Consider the following 16,334-nt stretch of genomic DNA (forward strand, 5'->3'; position numbering starts at 1 on the left):
ATGACTTTTATCTTATAGGAACAAAATATCTTGTAACCTGCAGTTCATATAAAAGCCTGCAGGTGCCACCTGATGGTTCACAGACTTGGTGTGGAGGAGACAGGACCATGGTGAATACCGGACTACGTGCTGCGTTGACTGTCCTTCTGTGTCTGGCAGTGACCACTGGTAAGTACACCTTAATGAGTCTTTGATTAATTTGTTGTAACGAGTTGTGATTAAGATGGAGACGTTAGGGAGTCTTTGTTAATGAAAGGAACAAATTCGGGAATGAGTATACTGAGCCATGAAAGACATTTTGCTCACGCGGCGCCCGTTGCCGAAGTAAACAGTAAAGTGAAGATTCAAATCTCAAAAACAAAGTGTAATTTTTTCTTCGATGAGGATTTGTTGGTGTCGATAATATTCACTATATTTCGCGCCAGTGTCTATAGGACACAGATATGGAGTAAGTAAATCAGTCACAATGAATAAGACATTGGAATATTCATAATAAACTGTAGATATTTTATCATGAGTGTAGCCCTAGTCCCATTGTTACCTTCTTTTCACATGTCCAGCCCTGATAAACTGTCTTACCTCCGGCTTAATGCCATATTAACAGACAGGGACCTCTAGAGTAAGTGCAGACCCATCATCTTATGTTTACTATTTCATCCATTGCCTCCAGCCCCTTTGCATCTGGTTCATTACTCTGCTGGTATCCGAAGGTTTTTTTTAATCGGGATTTTTTCCCACTATATATTTAAAAATATTTTTGATATCATTTTTGCTTCGAACATCCGCAGTGTGAAGTGTAAAAAGCACATGAACCGTTTCTTTACATGCACGAGGATCATCTTTCTCGTTATCGTCAACAGCCAGTCCGAGACATCGCCGAGCTTCGTCGCTCTCATTGTCCACGTCATCATTTGGAACCTCGCTGTACAAGCGTCTGGTGTCTGGGAACCATGACAACATTATCTACTCCCCACTCAGTGTGTATACGGCCTTGACCATGACCTTGCTGGGGGCAGGAGGGGTCACAGAGCGGGAACTGATGGTAGATGTGATCTCATTTCCTTATCTACCTATAGTTCTGGCCGTCTGTGTGTGTGTGTGTGTGTCCCTCCGTAACAATTCTAAAATTACTTTACTGACCACAAAGAAGCACATTGACTACATATTTGTGTTACTCGTTATCTCCTAAAACAAGATAAGAGAATGAAGGACTCTGAACAGTCAGAATATTTGAAACGCAAAGCATAAAAATAAAAAAAACCTACAGGTCAAAGTTAAAAGGGTGACATTCTCATTGAAGATAATAAAGAGGACAATCAGCTCATTACTATATTTTAATAATAATAATTTAAAAAATTTAACTACAACAACAGAACCATTAGTTAGTTCATTCTAAAGAAATCTCGAAGTGTCCTTAATTCACTTGATTTAGCCTTTTTTTTTTTCTTTTTTTTTTCTTTTTTATTTGGTTCTATTTCGTGTTCCAGTAGTTTTGAATAAATGTTGAGCTTCTCATCTAAATTTGTTTGTGAACAAAATCATGCAGACGACACTAGCCGTGCAACCTGGACAGAACATTCACAGTGACCTTCACACCCTCATGACCTCACTGACTACAAATGACCCCGCCTCTAACCTCACGCTGCGCATGGCCAATGCCCTGTACTATGATGCTGCTCAGGTCAAGGTCACGGACGGGTATTACTAAAGAACTTTTACACATTATTAGTAAGAAGAACATGTTTATGAATCTTTCTAAATCTGATATATTGTTATTATCATAAATGTTATGGAAATGGAATCATTTCTAGTTCTAGTCTTACATCTTTAGTTGAGCCGATTTTTAAAAATTTGTTACAACTGACATCATGGAGTAAACAGTTAACAGAACTATCTGTATATGACATTCTACAATTGTCCAGTGGTGCTAAAATCTTTGGTCTGTCCATATAACAGCTTCGCGGACAATATAAACCGTTACTACGGGGCGGCTCTGAAGCCCTTCCAGAAGCCAAACCCTGAGGAAGCCATCAACACGTGGGTGGAGGAGGTGACCAAACACGCCATCACCAACTTCCTACAACCTGGCTACATCACAGGCGATGTCATCCTCATGCTTCTTAATGCAGTATTTTTCGAGGTTAGCGGCTGACAGTTGGAAAGGAGTATGTAGTCAATATATTCTCTAAATCAGACGTTGGTATTAAGCAAATTATTGAAAACATTAGAAAGATAATTACTCATTAATGACTATTATTAAAATGGTAGGTGGAGGATAAGTATTGTAAAACCACTCCTTTGACTAAAAATATATAAATTCTTTTATCTAAACTTGTAAAAATAATCACACACACGCAAAAAAATAAATAAAAAAATAAAATAAAATAAATAAATAAAATAAAAAATAAAAAATCCCCATAATTTTGTTCAGGCCTCGTGGAAGACTATGTTTGATCCAAGAGTCACCCACGATGCCGACTTCACTACCATCTCGGGTGCGGTCAAGCAGGTGCCGCTAATGTCTAAGGATGAAAGTTTCTCCGTGAAGAACGTTCCAGAACTGGACGCACGCGTTCTGGAACTGCCATACAAGGGAGGTGACTACAGTCTTTTCGTCATTTTGCCCAACACCAAGAACGGTCTGACAAACATGGAGGACAAGTTGACTGGTCAGGTATGTGAATAAAAAGTTGTTTGGTAGAAATTATTTGTGAGAGCTATAGCATCACAAAAAACTAAATCACTTTTGTAGCGTTCAAAATGTATATGGAAAACCTTTGTCTTGTTAATATGTTAAACAACATACTAAAAGCTTTATTTACATGAACATGACCTTTACCCTTTAAAGCTTTGAACAACTTTAAGTACCTCATACTTTACTAAGTTTTACACTACTGTTTAAAATCATCGAAAAATCTAAAAAGGTTTATAACTGGCTTTTAGAATGTTAGTTTATTTTGTTTACAAGGTACAACCATTTATCAATTTGCAGGTCCTGGAAAGCGCCCTATCGTCCATGCCACATGCAATACCTAGGAAAGTGTACTTACCTAAGTTCACTTTGCGCATGCGTAAAGGGTTGAACGAACCGTTGAAGGCGTTGGGTCTCAATGCAATGTTTGAAGCTGGTAGGGCTAACTTTTCCGAAATGGTGGCCGGAGGAGGTATTTTTGTTAGCGACACTCTTCACGAAGCAATGATCGAGGTGAGTGTCTAGGGAAACAGTACATCATCAACTCTTTCTCTTTCTCTGTGTGCGTGCGTGTGAGCGCGCTTGTGCGTTCGAAAGAGCTTGATCAGATACATACCAGGACTTTCTCTCTATCTGGGAAGATCCTCCTCTTATTTTATCCTTCTTCTCATCGCCAACTGTTATTGTAATCATTGACTACCTGTCATTGTAGACGTCCATGCACACCTTTCTCACACCTGTGTCATCAGGTGACGGAGTCCGGAACCAAGGCAGCCGCTGTGACGTCCATCACCTTTTCCCGGAATCTCATCCTGCCTGACCCGGAGACACTTTTCAAGGCTGACCACGCTTTTGCATTCGTGCTCCGGGACAAGGCCAACGGAGTGAACCTCTTTATGGGTCGTGTTGCTGACCCCCAGTAATAACTGCATTGTATGACTCCAGCAAGATTCTTCAAAAGCAAAACATTATGGCAATAATTATTATGATAAAATTAGCATTGGAGAATTAGTTCAAATCGTAAAAATTATGATAATTTGTAGAATTAAACTTTATTACCTCCCTTGGTAGGAAAAACTTCTTTTCGGTCAATAATTAACTAATCGTCAGGATAAATGAGACTTTTCTGTCATGTTTAATTTTAGCTGTGCATTCTTGTTGAATAAATGCTGTAGAAAAAGTTTTCTTTTTGTGTATTCGCTCATTCACGTCTGTGGTAAATGAAATTACAAATTTCTGTAGTCTAGCAAACTCTGCATGCCTCGAGTACCACGGGGAGTTATGTCCCGTAAGGTTGTAGCGTGTAGTCGTCGTGTGAATGAGTGTGTATCAGTGAAGAAAAAGAGATTTGTGTTGTCGGCGGTCGTGACACAGCAGAGGACACATCATGGTGGCATTACAATTACATTCCAATCATAATGAAAACTTTAGTGGGTGATTGGCAGTGTCATGGGATAATTCTGAGACAGTGGCTACCCACTGAGGGACTGGCTTTTCACCTCCATTCTAAATGCAGACACTAGAGCCCTGATGATCACGTGACGTGAAGTATCTAGTAATGACTATGGTAGTGTTTATCGTATCCAGGAAGAGAAGTAAATAGAGACGATCTCTGTCGTCTACCACAGCAGCAAGACATATATAGGCTTCTAGTGTTCGAGACGAGGCCAGACCTGCCGGCGCTTTCTTTGTCACATTGCTGTCAGTTAAATAAGGTGGGTAATGTTTTTTTTTTATACTGACAATGCATAAACATATTTACTTTCCTTTATATATGCTATGACCTTTGGATGAGTGTTTTACATATGACCTGATTGATGAGTGTTTATACTTTAAATTCTGCTGTCGTTCACTGGTAGTAAGGACAGGAGGATACTGTCATGTCTCAGTAGTTGATAGATACCACAATGTTGATGTGTAGCTGGTAGACAACACCATGTTGGAAGTAATCACATATTAAAAATGAATAACCACGACTACTCCCACACACCCCGCTCCTTCCTGAGCCCCTAGTCTTTGACACGCTGACCTCCTGCCCCACATTCAGCCAAGCAGGGCCGTGCTTAGGGGCAGGCGGACGAGGCATCTGCCTAGGGCCCCGCGCTTCAAGGGGCCCCGCGCTTTTGATTGACCTATTGACGAACGTTACAAATAAATTAATCGTAGGCTTATGTTGTAATGTGTATGCAGCGTGCTGTCAATGATAAAAGACGAGATATCCCTGAGGAAAAAAGTGACTTTAGATCCCAACTAAAACCGTGTGATCGTGGCGTGAGGGCCCCGCACATGCCCTTTGCCTCGGGCCCCGCGGGGGCTTAGAACGGGCCTGCAGCCAAGTGCTTCGTGTGCATTCTTTTCCTCTGGGGCTGTGCGTGCTCGTCACGCATGATTAGTCACGAGGTCGGTGTCGGTAGAAGCTATCACACATGTCAAAGAACATGACATAAACTGTGTACTAAGTGCTTGCATTATGTTTGTTTGTCTCTGTCTGATAGAGGGAGTGAACTAAGGGAAAGTTCATGAAAACTTATTCATCGTCAATTTTTTAAACGAAGATCATTACAAGAATATATTAAAACGCGCAATTAACGTTTGGTACCGGCTAGATATTTTGAATAATACTTGTTTTTATAGGTGGGGTCTCTTTTAAAAACGCAGTTAACAACTCGGAAAACTACTTAGAAAGATTTGAAGTACAAATATTGAAACACTAACAATCTCAGCTGCATGAAGATTGAAGTAAGGGCTGTGACTTCGTGTTATGACAGCAGTACGACTATTTACACTACCTACTCTTCATTTCGTCTTTTTTTTTTTTAATTTTTCAGCTTGGTGCTTAAGATATTTGAGAGAAGAAAGTTTTATTTATGTTTTTATAATTTATCTTGGCGCAGGGGAGACAAACGACGAAGCAACACAATAGTTTTGACGGGAGTTGCTGCCCTTCCCACTGCCTTCCCCTTTTCTTGGTTCCTACGCCACTTCTGTAGACGAGCAGTTCTGCAACTAAAAAATAAATAAATAGAATAAATAAATAAATAGGTCAGTTTGTCTTCTTTGTTCTTTCATAGCTGCTGACATCCGCCAACACACTGCCTGTGATCCAGTGATATCAGCGAGCAGATTATTTAAACCTTGAACGCATCCAGAGAACAGAAGTCATGGGGGAGAGAAACAGTCTTCACCCTCCTCCAGCGATGATGATTGAGGACTATGGCCGGCGAGATGCGTCAGTCAACACCATGTCTCCGAGGGTCATTGTGGCCGGAGAGCCTGGGTCAGGCAAGACATGGGTGCTGCTGCACAAGGGCACGGAATGGTTGCTAGGAGGCAATGATGTCAATGTTGTGAGTACTCGGAGGTGGAGTCGTACTCCCTGCACGATGTTATACAATCAGCTACAGCAGGTCAGAGCTGCTCAACCAACAGGAGCAGTAGCCCTCGGCCAACTTCACTTTTGGCAGTTTGATTTTGCTCACGAGAAGGACGTGGAGAAGGCCGTGAAGGATTTGTCTGAGGAGGCAAGAGGAGGGTCGTTGTATGTCATCGCTGATGAAGTATATGGGTGAGTGTGATGAGATGACAAACAAGTTGATAAGGTAAGGTAGCATTATATTGGATGACCACTGCAGTTCTATTTACAATTATTTGTTGTATCACATCTCGCAACAATTATTTTTATACAATCAACATTGTTAGTTTAAAATAATGGAGTGTCAACGACGACGGTTGTCACATTATTCCACAATAAGGATAATACAAACTGACATCACACAACCTTCCTCTGTAACACTGATGTAAGTCACATTAACGGGGTACAACATTCCATATTAACACTGATGTTGAGTGGATGGTGTATTAAGACCAAGGTGTGTGCCACTGATGCATGTCACAGACAAAACTTCAGGAAGTTCTGTGACCAGCTACAGCAAGTCTGTGATGTTCATCGTCTTCATCTCTGGGCGGCAGCTAGTGACCGTGAAGATCCACCCTCAGGCTGGTTAGGGGTCAGGCCGGGTAACTCTGTCACCCGAAAAATACCCAAAGTCACTCAACTCTATCACCGAGGTCCAGGTCACTCGGGTGGAGCAGATAACTGCGAAAGCTGTGGTCGGGAGGTGGCCCGCTACCTACACAGTCTCCGTGCTACGGGTAGGTTTGGGCATGTCGTGAGCGTCTGTGAACTCGGGTAAAGCCACCCGAACAATTAAAATTTTCAATAAAGTAGATTGTTGATAAGTATCTTCATTGTCTACATCAGTCTTTGTACATGCTGTACTGAGCACAGTGTAACTGTTCACAGGGAAGGTGGCGGTGCCAGACACCCTGGAGTGGCGAGACATCCTGGTGCTGACCGGGTACGACATTGATGAGAACACGAGTGTGATAAGAGGACTAAAAGAAGCGGGTATTCCAGTGAATGTGATGAGAAATGATAACATTGATGACGTGGTCACGTGCCGTAGTGACGTGGTGTGGGTAACGGACAGGGATCGCGTTCGTGGTTTGCAGAGGAAAGTCGTTGTGTATCTGCAAGTTGTAGGTGCACGTGACAACCGCCATGGAGACACTCTGTTCATGTCTCATTGTACATCCCGATTTGTGAAAGTCGTCTCTTAATCTGACAGTTAAAAGTAAATTTAATCTCATTTTTTCTTAAATTTAAATTAAAATTGTCTTTTTCTGCTGGTTGGTGTGTCAAGCGTGTGTTAGGTCTGTACCGACATCTGTGAAAGTATTTTGACAGCTGTTTCTAGAAAACTTAAAGCATTTCAGGGAAATTCTGTGCATGAAACTACACAAGGGGAGACAACCCCGGCAAAACTTTTTGAGATATTTCGATGTCCTCCCTTTGATGGCGAGCTGTTCACTCAAACTTGCCTGTCCACCTGCTGCCACATCTACCTGACTTCCTTCTCGTCGTGTAAAAGATCCACCAGAGTTTAAAATTTGATAAATGTTATCTACGATTGTTATTATTTAAATATTGTCTCTATTATTATTCATGTTTCATTTATGTTTTTTTTAATAATCAGTGTCAGACGGTGCCGGTCAGACGTTTTTTTTCTGAGATTACTTTTTTTTCCATCACCGAATCACATTCCTAGTTTCTACTTCCAATGTGACGGGTAATCATGGTCCGATTTGCACTCGTTAACCTTAAACTTGGACTGTTTGTAGCTGGTGCCTACAGTAACATTTCCTAAGCTTGTGTAGTAAACTCTTTAATCTAATTGTGTAGGATATTCTTTTTTATAAAAGGGTGTTAAAATTTAGTATAAAGTGTAAATATGTTTATTTGACTTTAGATAATGTCTTACAACACATTTGATTGAGAACTGTTCTAAAAATTGATGAACAAAAATAAATATAAATTTACATCTTTCACAAGTGTTTTTCCTGTCAGTACAGGCCAGGGCATTAAAATAGTGCTAGAAGTACCCTCATACACACCAAACCTGTCAGTACTGGCAGAAACAGGTCAGAAACCCAGAGACTTGATGATTTAAAGAAAGAACAGCCAAGTCTTACTACAAGGTACAGTGTCTACCACCAGACCACTCAGTATGACAGATCCATTTACAACCCCACATACAGAATAAAATAAATAAATAAATAAATAAATAAATAAATAAATAAATAAATAAATAAATAAAGCAAAATTTGAAAATACTCCTAAAGAAAGTCTGAGACTAGGTGGGCATTGCATGAAGAGGACTATAAGACACAGCAACAGATGCAGCAGAAAGATTATTGAGGTGATGTCGAATGTAGAAATGCCAAGAAACTACTTGTTAAGTATTGTTAACCTTCACCAAAAGCCAAAGGACCAGTGCTAGACTGTCTTACATATCAAAGAAAAAGGAATATAAAACACAAGTAACTACAAAGTACAAGTACCGAATACTCTGAAGAATATTATGTCTGATCTGAAATTATTGTGGGAGAAACTCACGTCTCTTCATAGAATTGTTAGGAACTCTATAACCCTTTTAATCAGGCATTGTTATTTGAAAAAGATTTAAATTCCTTTACTGTTGCTGCTGCTGCTGATGACTCAAAACGAAATAATCCTATCACTATAGAAGAAGTAGTGAGGGCTGTCCATTCTCTAAAGAATAACAAATCAGGGACACAAGTTGATTGAGAAAAAAAGACTGTGGCTTGTACTCAATAGAACGATAGAACAATAGAACCTTTGACCTTTACTTCCTTTCACTTTGTGCGAAACTGCGCACAGGGTCATTGCCTTCGTGATACTTTGACCTTTACTCCCTCCATGACATATTGCTAGTCACGCACGAGCTTAGCTCGCTGCACTTATCTGATGTACATTATTATATGTTAGCGCGTGACCATGTATGTCTTAAATTGTGTTGAAATATTGCAGGACATCAATTCATCTATTTAAGTTTTATTGTTGCTATAGGTGGGTGAGGGAAGGCACTGATGTGAATTAATTTGCCAACTGTGTGCCACTATGTTTACGTGTAAGATAATTACTGCTGTAGACTATAAGATATAAATTACTGCAGACTGTAACATAATTATTGCTATAGACTTTGCTAATTACTTTTGCAGAATATTTTCCAGTTGTGTGCTGCCATCTGTGCGTCTTATTATTATTAAACCTGTTTAACACTTTCTTCTCCAATCAGTTGTATGAAGCCCGATATCTGTAAGTGCAAATTAATCCTGCTAATGTGAGTTTGAATGTTGTTTTGTGTTTTTCCTATTGCGAGGTCCATAAACAATGCTTCCTTATTCAATGATAAGAAACATGTATGGTACAGTTGTTATTGATGCACGCCACACGGTCATGACGACCTCACGAAGGTAAGAGGTCAACATATTGTGAGGAGGCAGCAGGCGGCTGTTTTCATCCCAGCACATCACACGCCCGCCACAACCCTCGGCTCCCAGCATCACGCAGCATCATGGCCGCCAGCGTCCGCCTGTGACATCAAGCAAAACAGGTTAGAGAATAAACTGTGACTTAAGCAGAAGTAAACAAATAAAAAATGGCTACTCACTTCAAGCAAAAGCCTAGTGATACTCGTGACCAAACGGACATTGAAAACGCAGATGAAGCATAAAAACCGAATATGTAACCAGACTAAATAAGATTGAATAGATAATAGAATTACAAGAATAGAGTAAAGGTCTAATTAAGAAATTAATAACTGATTGGTCAAAACATACGAGGCTCTTTATGGGTTGAATTTCCGCCGTTGGCATCTCGTAGCAGAGGATGAGTGGGCGTGGCGGGCGCGTGCGTTGCTGTAGGAAGGGTTGGCGGGTCATCGTGACATCAGCCGCCAGGTGTCAGTGTATGACGCGACATGTCAGGGCTGGATTACCTTTCCATGGCACAGTTGTTACAGTCACGGATGAATTGTAAAACAGAGTAAGGACGACCTAACTGTAACTCGCGCAAATTAGCAAGTTGTACACGGGTGTAACAGAGAGCAGAGGTAACTGTACTCACGGGTGTAACTGCAGAATTAGTTGTAGCCAACCCTGCCGACATGGCTGTGCAACGGGTAGCAGACAGACTGCTGAAGTGCTGAGAAAAGTGAGACAGCGAGAGAGAGCGAAGAGACAGCCCTCGGGAAACGTGTCTGGTATAGCTTTTACCGAGGCTTGACTACCCTGCCTTTGATCTCATGGAACTATTTGACTGAAGCAGGACGGACATATTGGGTGAGTAATCCTACTTCATCATTGTTGAGTCTCTATGCCATGATACACAGCACTGCACTGAGTGCTCTATCGTCTCTGGTAGCCATGGTCACAATACATGCAGGGACAATACCTGTGTTCGACCAGTTTATTGTCGCTTGTACTGACATGTCTTGTGGAGTCTTTCATGCTTGGCTTGAAACGAAATTGGAGGGAAGCCAACTCGATTCGAACGGGAACAAAAATCAAAGAAAAAAAAACCACTTCAGGTCTCACCTGTTCACTGGTTTTTTCAAACTCTCTGTCTTCACCCCTTGACACACGAGACACGAGAATTCTGCCGTTAGCTTGCTCTCAACCTCCACGATTCAAAAATGACTTGTAACCTATGATTGTCTTTGAAGGTGAAGCTTACTCATGAGTGAGTAGACTAAATAAAATAATGAAATCTGTTTATGAGTGTTATTCTCATGTACGCAAGTTCACAAATACACAAACCAACCAGGCATCAATTTCAGGACGACCACTCCTTCACAAAGAGAGTGATCAAAGTTTCTTACAATATATACACATACAGGGGGAAGATACGGGAGTACTGGTGACAGGTGTCCCATCCAGAGATAGGGATGTTGGAAATAATAGTCGACATCCGACTCGTCACCACAACAACAAGGTGTGCACATGACAACATCATAGTCATCTAAGTCATCAGTACATCAGAAAACAAAACCTGTGTTGTTGTGTAACATATTGTTCATAGCAGGAGGTTCCCACAGCTGTCTAGGCCAGGTGAGGTACTTGCTACCTGCCATGTGTCATGACACTGTTCTCGTCACGTGAAGCCATGACCTACTTTACTGTCGTCATGCGCAGTCATAAACGTGTACAAATGTGCTGCACAGCCTCGACTGCAGCCGTATCCTAAGTTACCCACAGGAAAGTTAGTGGCAATTTAATCCCCACGTTTGAAGACCTGAAGAGCTAGGATACAAAGTTGGACAAAGACCTTTTGGGACAGTTGTCAGTCGTGGACAGGAGACCAGACACCTGCTCAACCGACCTGTACACACAATGAAACCATTTTTCAGAAATATTACAGTTTCCGAGAAATGTTTATCTATTGATCAACCCTCTTTGCAGGTCTTGCCAGAATACTCAAAGAAACTGAACTGCCAGATTATTGTCTCCTGCTCAACGGGACACATACAACATGTTTAACAGATAATAATTATTCTTAGAAATGTAATCATTGTGTTGGGAATATTTTACAAATGTTTAATGCCTAGTAAGATGTGAATGCTAGTGATTAATATGTTGCCGTAGATGTTACTAAATATTTAGAATACTAATTGAGTAATTTTGCCCCCTTACCAGCAAAATAATGTCAACTCAAGTCCAAGCATTCTGGCTCCAGTGGGTTGAAGACTCATTTCCCGACCTCGACTCACGAGCCTACTTCCTGCCTCCTGTCTACTTCAACCGCGTGCCGATGTCCACAGAGACAGTTGCTGGTCAGGATGTTCTGGTCCTTCAGCCAGCACCTGGACAGGCTGGTCAGTCCAGCCAGGTGCCAATGAAGTCACTCGTTGCTCCGGTACAGGACAGTGATGTCAGAGATGACGAAGCCATGCAGCGAGTTCTCGTCTGTCTGCAGAAAATGTGTGAAGTGAAAGGAGAAACTCTGTTTGGATTGAGTCAGCTTCAGTTTGGAGAGTACCTTGGCGAGCCTTGCTACGCTGCAGCTGCTGCCAATCTACCCACACCAGCTACTCTCCCTACTGCTCATCCCCGAAATTGGAAAGAGGGAGATTTTGATGTTCTTCTTATTCACAGACACTACGGCTTACTCGTCTGCGAAGTCAAGTCGTTTGGCAACAATTTAAACAAACTTAACATGTCACAGAAAGATGTGGATGATAACATTAGCAAGAAGGTTAAACAGGCCGTGACACAGCTGCACAAGGCGGACGCCATGTTGTCTCACCTGGTGTCTGACATCGCTTCCGGTCTGCGCATCACAAAGACAATAGCTGTCCCCAACCTTACGGCAGTTCAGTTGCAGCAGGCTATATCTGGAAACATCCAACTGACTCAGGTAAGAAACATCGCCCCTACGTCATCAATAGAGAAGCCATCATCTTAATTTCGATTGACGCATTTGCGGAATCCTTTTACCTCATCTTTGTAGTCACGTGACCTCATGTGCCTCACCTAATGTATGCATGCACCTTGAAAATACTTTCTACAAACCCAGACTACTTCAAAAATACATTTGTGATAACATTTTCTTAGTGCTTGTTATCAAACTCTCGGTTTCCAGGACCTGTGTCGATGTCTCGGAGCATCAGACCCCGCTGACATCCCGGGTCTGTGTCTGTGCTGTGACCAGCTGTCCGACCCCAAGACCCCGTGTGACGTCAGTAGTCACGTGCTGAGTGAACTCGGACACTGGTGGCAGCGACGTGTGGCTGGGGCTGGACCTGACCCTCGCATGACAAGAAATGTCTACAAGACATTGGTAGCTAGGTGAGTGACAGTCAGATGAGTACTTCAATGTTACGAGGATATCGGTTGCGAAATATTTGATTTTGTTTCATGTTTCCGTTTTCTGTGACGTAACAAAAACAATATGTACCTGTGGTCAGTTTGTTTCACCAGGTTCTGTGGTCCGGCGACAACAGTGACAGTCCCATGCATCTTCTCTCCCCGCCTGTGTGTCAAGACCCTGGGTCAGGCTGTGTCACACACAGGAGAGTGCTATACTGCTGTAATCACACTATTCCCGGAGCAAGTTCATCTGCTACATACGGGTCCTCCCACACTCTTTGTCACCGGACCGCCGGGTACAGGTAAAACCGTGGTGCTGCTGCTGATGGGTATAAAATGGTTGCGATGTGGTCACCACGTCTACGTTGTCAGCATTTCGCTTCAAAGCCTCGCATCGTGCACCATGCTGTACCACCTGCTGCTGTCATCAGGTGTGTCAACCTGTCAGCCTCACCTGCTGCAGTATGATTTTAACGGCGGCAAAGACGTGGAGAAGGCCGTCAACGACTTGTCACGAGCGGCGGTTGGAGGGTCGTTGTACGTCATCGCTGATGAAGCGGGTCCAGATGTCATGTAAGTCGTATCACTGTACAGCGAATGAGGGATCGACAGACAAGCAAAGTTATTTTGATATCATCTATCTTTATCTTCTTACCTTTACTTATAAATGACACCTAGACATGAACACATCGAAAGAAGACAAGCTTACTAATAGTGATCTCTGTCACAGTTCACTGAAGGAGTCCAGAAACTTCGAGACCTTCTGTAAAAAGATACAAGCTCAGGTTCCTTCTCTTCATCTTTGGGCGGCAAGTATTTACAGTAAACACCTACCTGCCGGCTGGCCAATGGAGCACTTGACCAGACCCCTCCGCTCTCCCCCGGCAGTGGTCAGAGAAGTGGAGCAGAGCGAGGACATGGCCGAGAAACGCAATGTCCCGACCTACATTGACCGAGGTGTACCCGACCACACAGACGGGCCCTCGGTTAAACGGGTGTATCACCGACGTCTGGGGCACCCAGGGTTCAAGATACACGACTGTTTGTTGTGTGGTGGTGAGGTGGCCAGCTTCCTACTCAGTCTCCGTGTTGGTGGTGTGGGTGGGTATTGTTTTTCTGTAGAGTTGAGGATTTACCTGTATGATGAATTACAGTCACTAGCAGTCGTGTCAAAGGTTAACGATGAAACCAATTTTTGCGGTTAACAGGGAATACCATGACAACTCCCATGGCCATCAGCTCTACAACACCACCCACCTTGCTTTGGAAAGACGTACTGGTGTTGGCTTATGGTGGTATCAGTGACAACTCGGGTGTAGTGAGAGGGTTGATACAGGCGGGTATCCCAATACAGATGCTGGAGGATAGCGACATCGAGGACGTGGCCACGGGCCGCAGTGACGTGGTGTGGGTGACGAGTGGAGATCGTGTGTGTGGTCTGGAGAGGAAAGTCGTCGTCTGTCTGGATCATCGAAAGTGTATCCGACTTGAGTACATGTCACGGTGCACGTCACAGCTTGTGATTGTCTTCCCTGACGAGTAGCAGACTGAGAATGAACCACGTGACATGCTTGGTACCTGTGTAGTCGCGGGTCCTTCTCCCACACCAACACCTGATTTTTTAAAAATTTTGCCTTCACTTTATAGCTTGTGCCCCGAAAGGTCCTACACATTCTAGAATTATATTTTTACACGACTCATTCAGTTCCTAGTCATCATGTCCACCATACTTCAGTCAAAAGAGATAATATAAGTATTATTCCTTGTGCTTTTCTTTTTTTCTGAGACAAAAGTGCGTCCTGCAGCTGTCATTATCTGAGACCATTAATTGTTGATTTTCAGTTAATTGTGAAATAAAAGGTGTCACGCACGTTCAGTTCTGACCATTGCACAGGTTGAATGAATGCCACGAATTCTTGTAGGCAAAGGGGAACAACTTACAAGGGGCGGGGCTGTTTGTGATGTTTTGACTGCCGGTGTATTGTTTATACAAAGATGACTGGCATGTTTATCAACAAAATTAAATCAAACTGGGCAATTTCTTGTAGAGGTTCCTGTGTTTGTGCAAAGGGCTGAAGAAGGCGGTTGCTATACATGATGTGGAATGTGTATTTGGTGTAAATGGTGTAAAGGTAAGAGATTAAGAAAGACCTACCTATGTAAACATTGACATAAAAAATGGCATTAAACTTATATCAATGTTTCATCGAGATATGATCAGGGATTTGTTCAATAGTGCCTGTGTTAAAGACATGGTTCATTATTGTACCAACCCTCAGACTTCCAGTATTATATCAATTTCTCTCTTCACCTGAATAGTGCCTGTATTCTTGATAGATTTTAAGCATATTTTATGTAATAATACATACACGACTTGAACCATAGTATACAGATAATACGCTACAAAAAGTTAATATACAGACAATACATATAAAAATACAATATTCCACTTCGAAAGAGTAGAAAAAAAAACCACACAAAAACACACACACACAAGGCACTTACATCAGCAAAAACAAGACACTTACCATTCTCTCTCTATATATAAATACTTTCCAGGCAGCTGCAAGTAAAGAACTTATGGCAACCCAGGAACAATATAGCAGTATGATTGCAGCACACCCTCTTCCTTCTTTCAAACAAAAATTAAGAGCCACACAGATAATGTGATTCTCATTCCACTCATAAAGCCCATTACTAGCTTCACCTCATTTGTGGCTCTGTCACAGCTATACCTCAGTATTCAAAAAAGCTTCAAAAACCGCCATTCGTTTCACATGAAAAAATAAGTAAGCTGAAACAAATAATTAAAAAAAATATTTAAAATAATAAGCTTGTTGTAGATGGTATATATATATTTAAGCCAACAGGGAACAGGAAGGCTGAGGGCAGTTTCCTTTTAAGCAATCCTCAAGCCATTAGTCTACTCCTAATTAAATTGCAATGGCAAGTGAGAAAATTATCACAAATACATCTTCACAGATCATATGTGAATAGAATTATGCAGAGCAATACTTATACTGTCATTTGATAGCTCTTTCTTCTCATAGAAATCAGAATATTTGTGAAGGAATCATTCCAGCAGATGACCTGTGCTCCATCTGATGCTAGACAAATAAAAAATAATGGACTATTGACATGTAAAGTGTGTGACATTTGTTATGAACACTTAAAGACTGATGGTATATAAAGCACATAGACATGCTCTTTATACAAAGCACACAATAATTGTGTTAGCGGCCGTCCAGATGGGTGCATTGTTGTTGAGCCTTTGATAAATAAAAATAAAAAATAGCAAACATTGTCCACACACACAAAATAAAATAGCTTGTAACAAAAAATATAATTAATTGCAGTAAAAATTGTGACTTATTACCAGGACTATTGTGCCTTCCTTAACATCATATCATAT

At 41.8% G+C, this 16,334-nt stretch overlaps 3 protein-coding genes across 4 annotated transcripts; all 3 read left to right on the forward strand.

Annotated features, from left to right (window-relative positions):
• Positions 1 to 52: 52 nt before the first annotated feature.
• On the forward strand, positions 53 to 3,873 carry LOC112555885 (serpin B6-like). Its single transcript, XM_025224454.1, has 7 exons — positions 53 to 168; positions 861 to 1,042; positions 1,547 to 1,698; positions 1,957 to 2,140; positions 2,432 to 2,674; positions 2,993 to 3,205; positions 3,442 to 3,873. Exons 1-7 carry the CDS (start codon positions 108 to 110, stop codon positions 3,613 to 3,615), a joined length of 1,209 nt encoding a protein of 402 aa, XP_025080239.1. The 5' UTR covers positions 53 to 107; the 3' UTR covers positions 3,616 to 3,873.
• A 1,908-nt stretch (positions 3,874 to 5,781) lies between these two features.
• On the forward strand, positions 5,782 to 8,087 carry LOC112555903. The gene is made up of 2 exons (XM_025224475.1): positions 5,782 to 6,257; positions 6,588 to 8,087. The coding sequence occupies exons 1-2, from the start codon at positions 5,854 to 5,856 to the stop codon at positions 6,883 to 6,885; spliced, it is 702 nt and encodes a 233-aa protein (XP_025080260.1). The 5' UTR covers positions 5,782 to 5,853; the 3' UTR covers positions 6,886 to 8,087.
• A 1,855-nt stretch (positions 8,088 to 9,942) lies between these two features.
• LOC112555694 lies at positions 9,943 to 14,793 on the forward strand. 2 transcript variants are annotated; one of them, XM_025224181.1, is made up of 6 exons: positions 9,943 to 10,396; positions 11,750 to 12,470; positions 12,696 to 12,901; positions 13,034 to 13,495; positions 13,653 to 14,023; positions 14,131 to 14,793. In XM_025224181.1, exons 2-6 carry the CDS (start codon positions 11,757 to 11,759, stop codon positions 14,463 to 14,465), a joined length of 2,088 nt encoding a protein of 695 aa, XP_025079966.1. In that variant the 5' UTR covers positions 9,943 to 10,396; positions 11,750 to 11,756; the 3' UTR covers positions 14,466 to 14,793. The 2 variants fall into 2 exon arrangements, with proteins under 2 accessions (XP_025079966.1, XP_025079967.1); XM_025224182.1 differs by lacking the exon at positions 9,943 to 10,396 and adding an exon at positions 11,101 to 11,315.
• Positions 14,794 to 16,334: the final 1,541 nt, after the last annotated feature.

The sequence above is a fragment of the Pomacea canaliculata genome, linkage group LG14, assembly GCF_003073045.1.
Source record: "Pomacea canaliculata isolate SZHN2017 linkage group LG14, ASM307304v1, whole genome shotgun sequence".
Taxonomy (NCBI): Eukaryota; Metazoa; Mollusca; class Gastropoda; order Architaenioglossa; family Ampullariidae; genus Pomacea; species Pomacea canaliculata.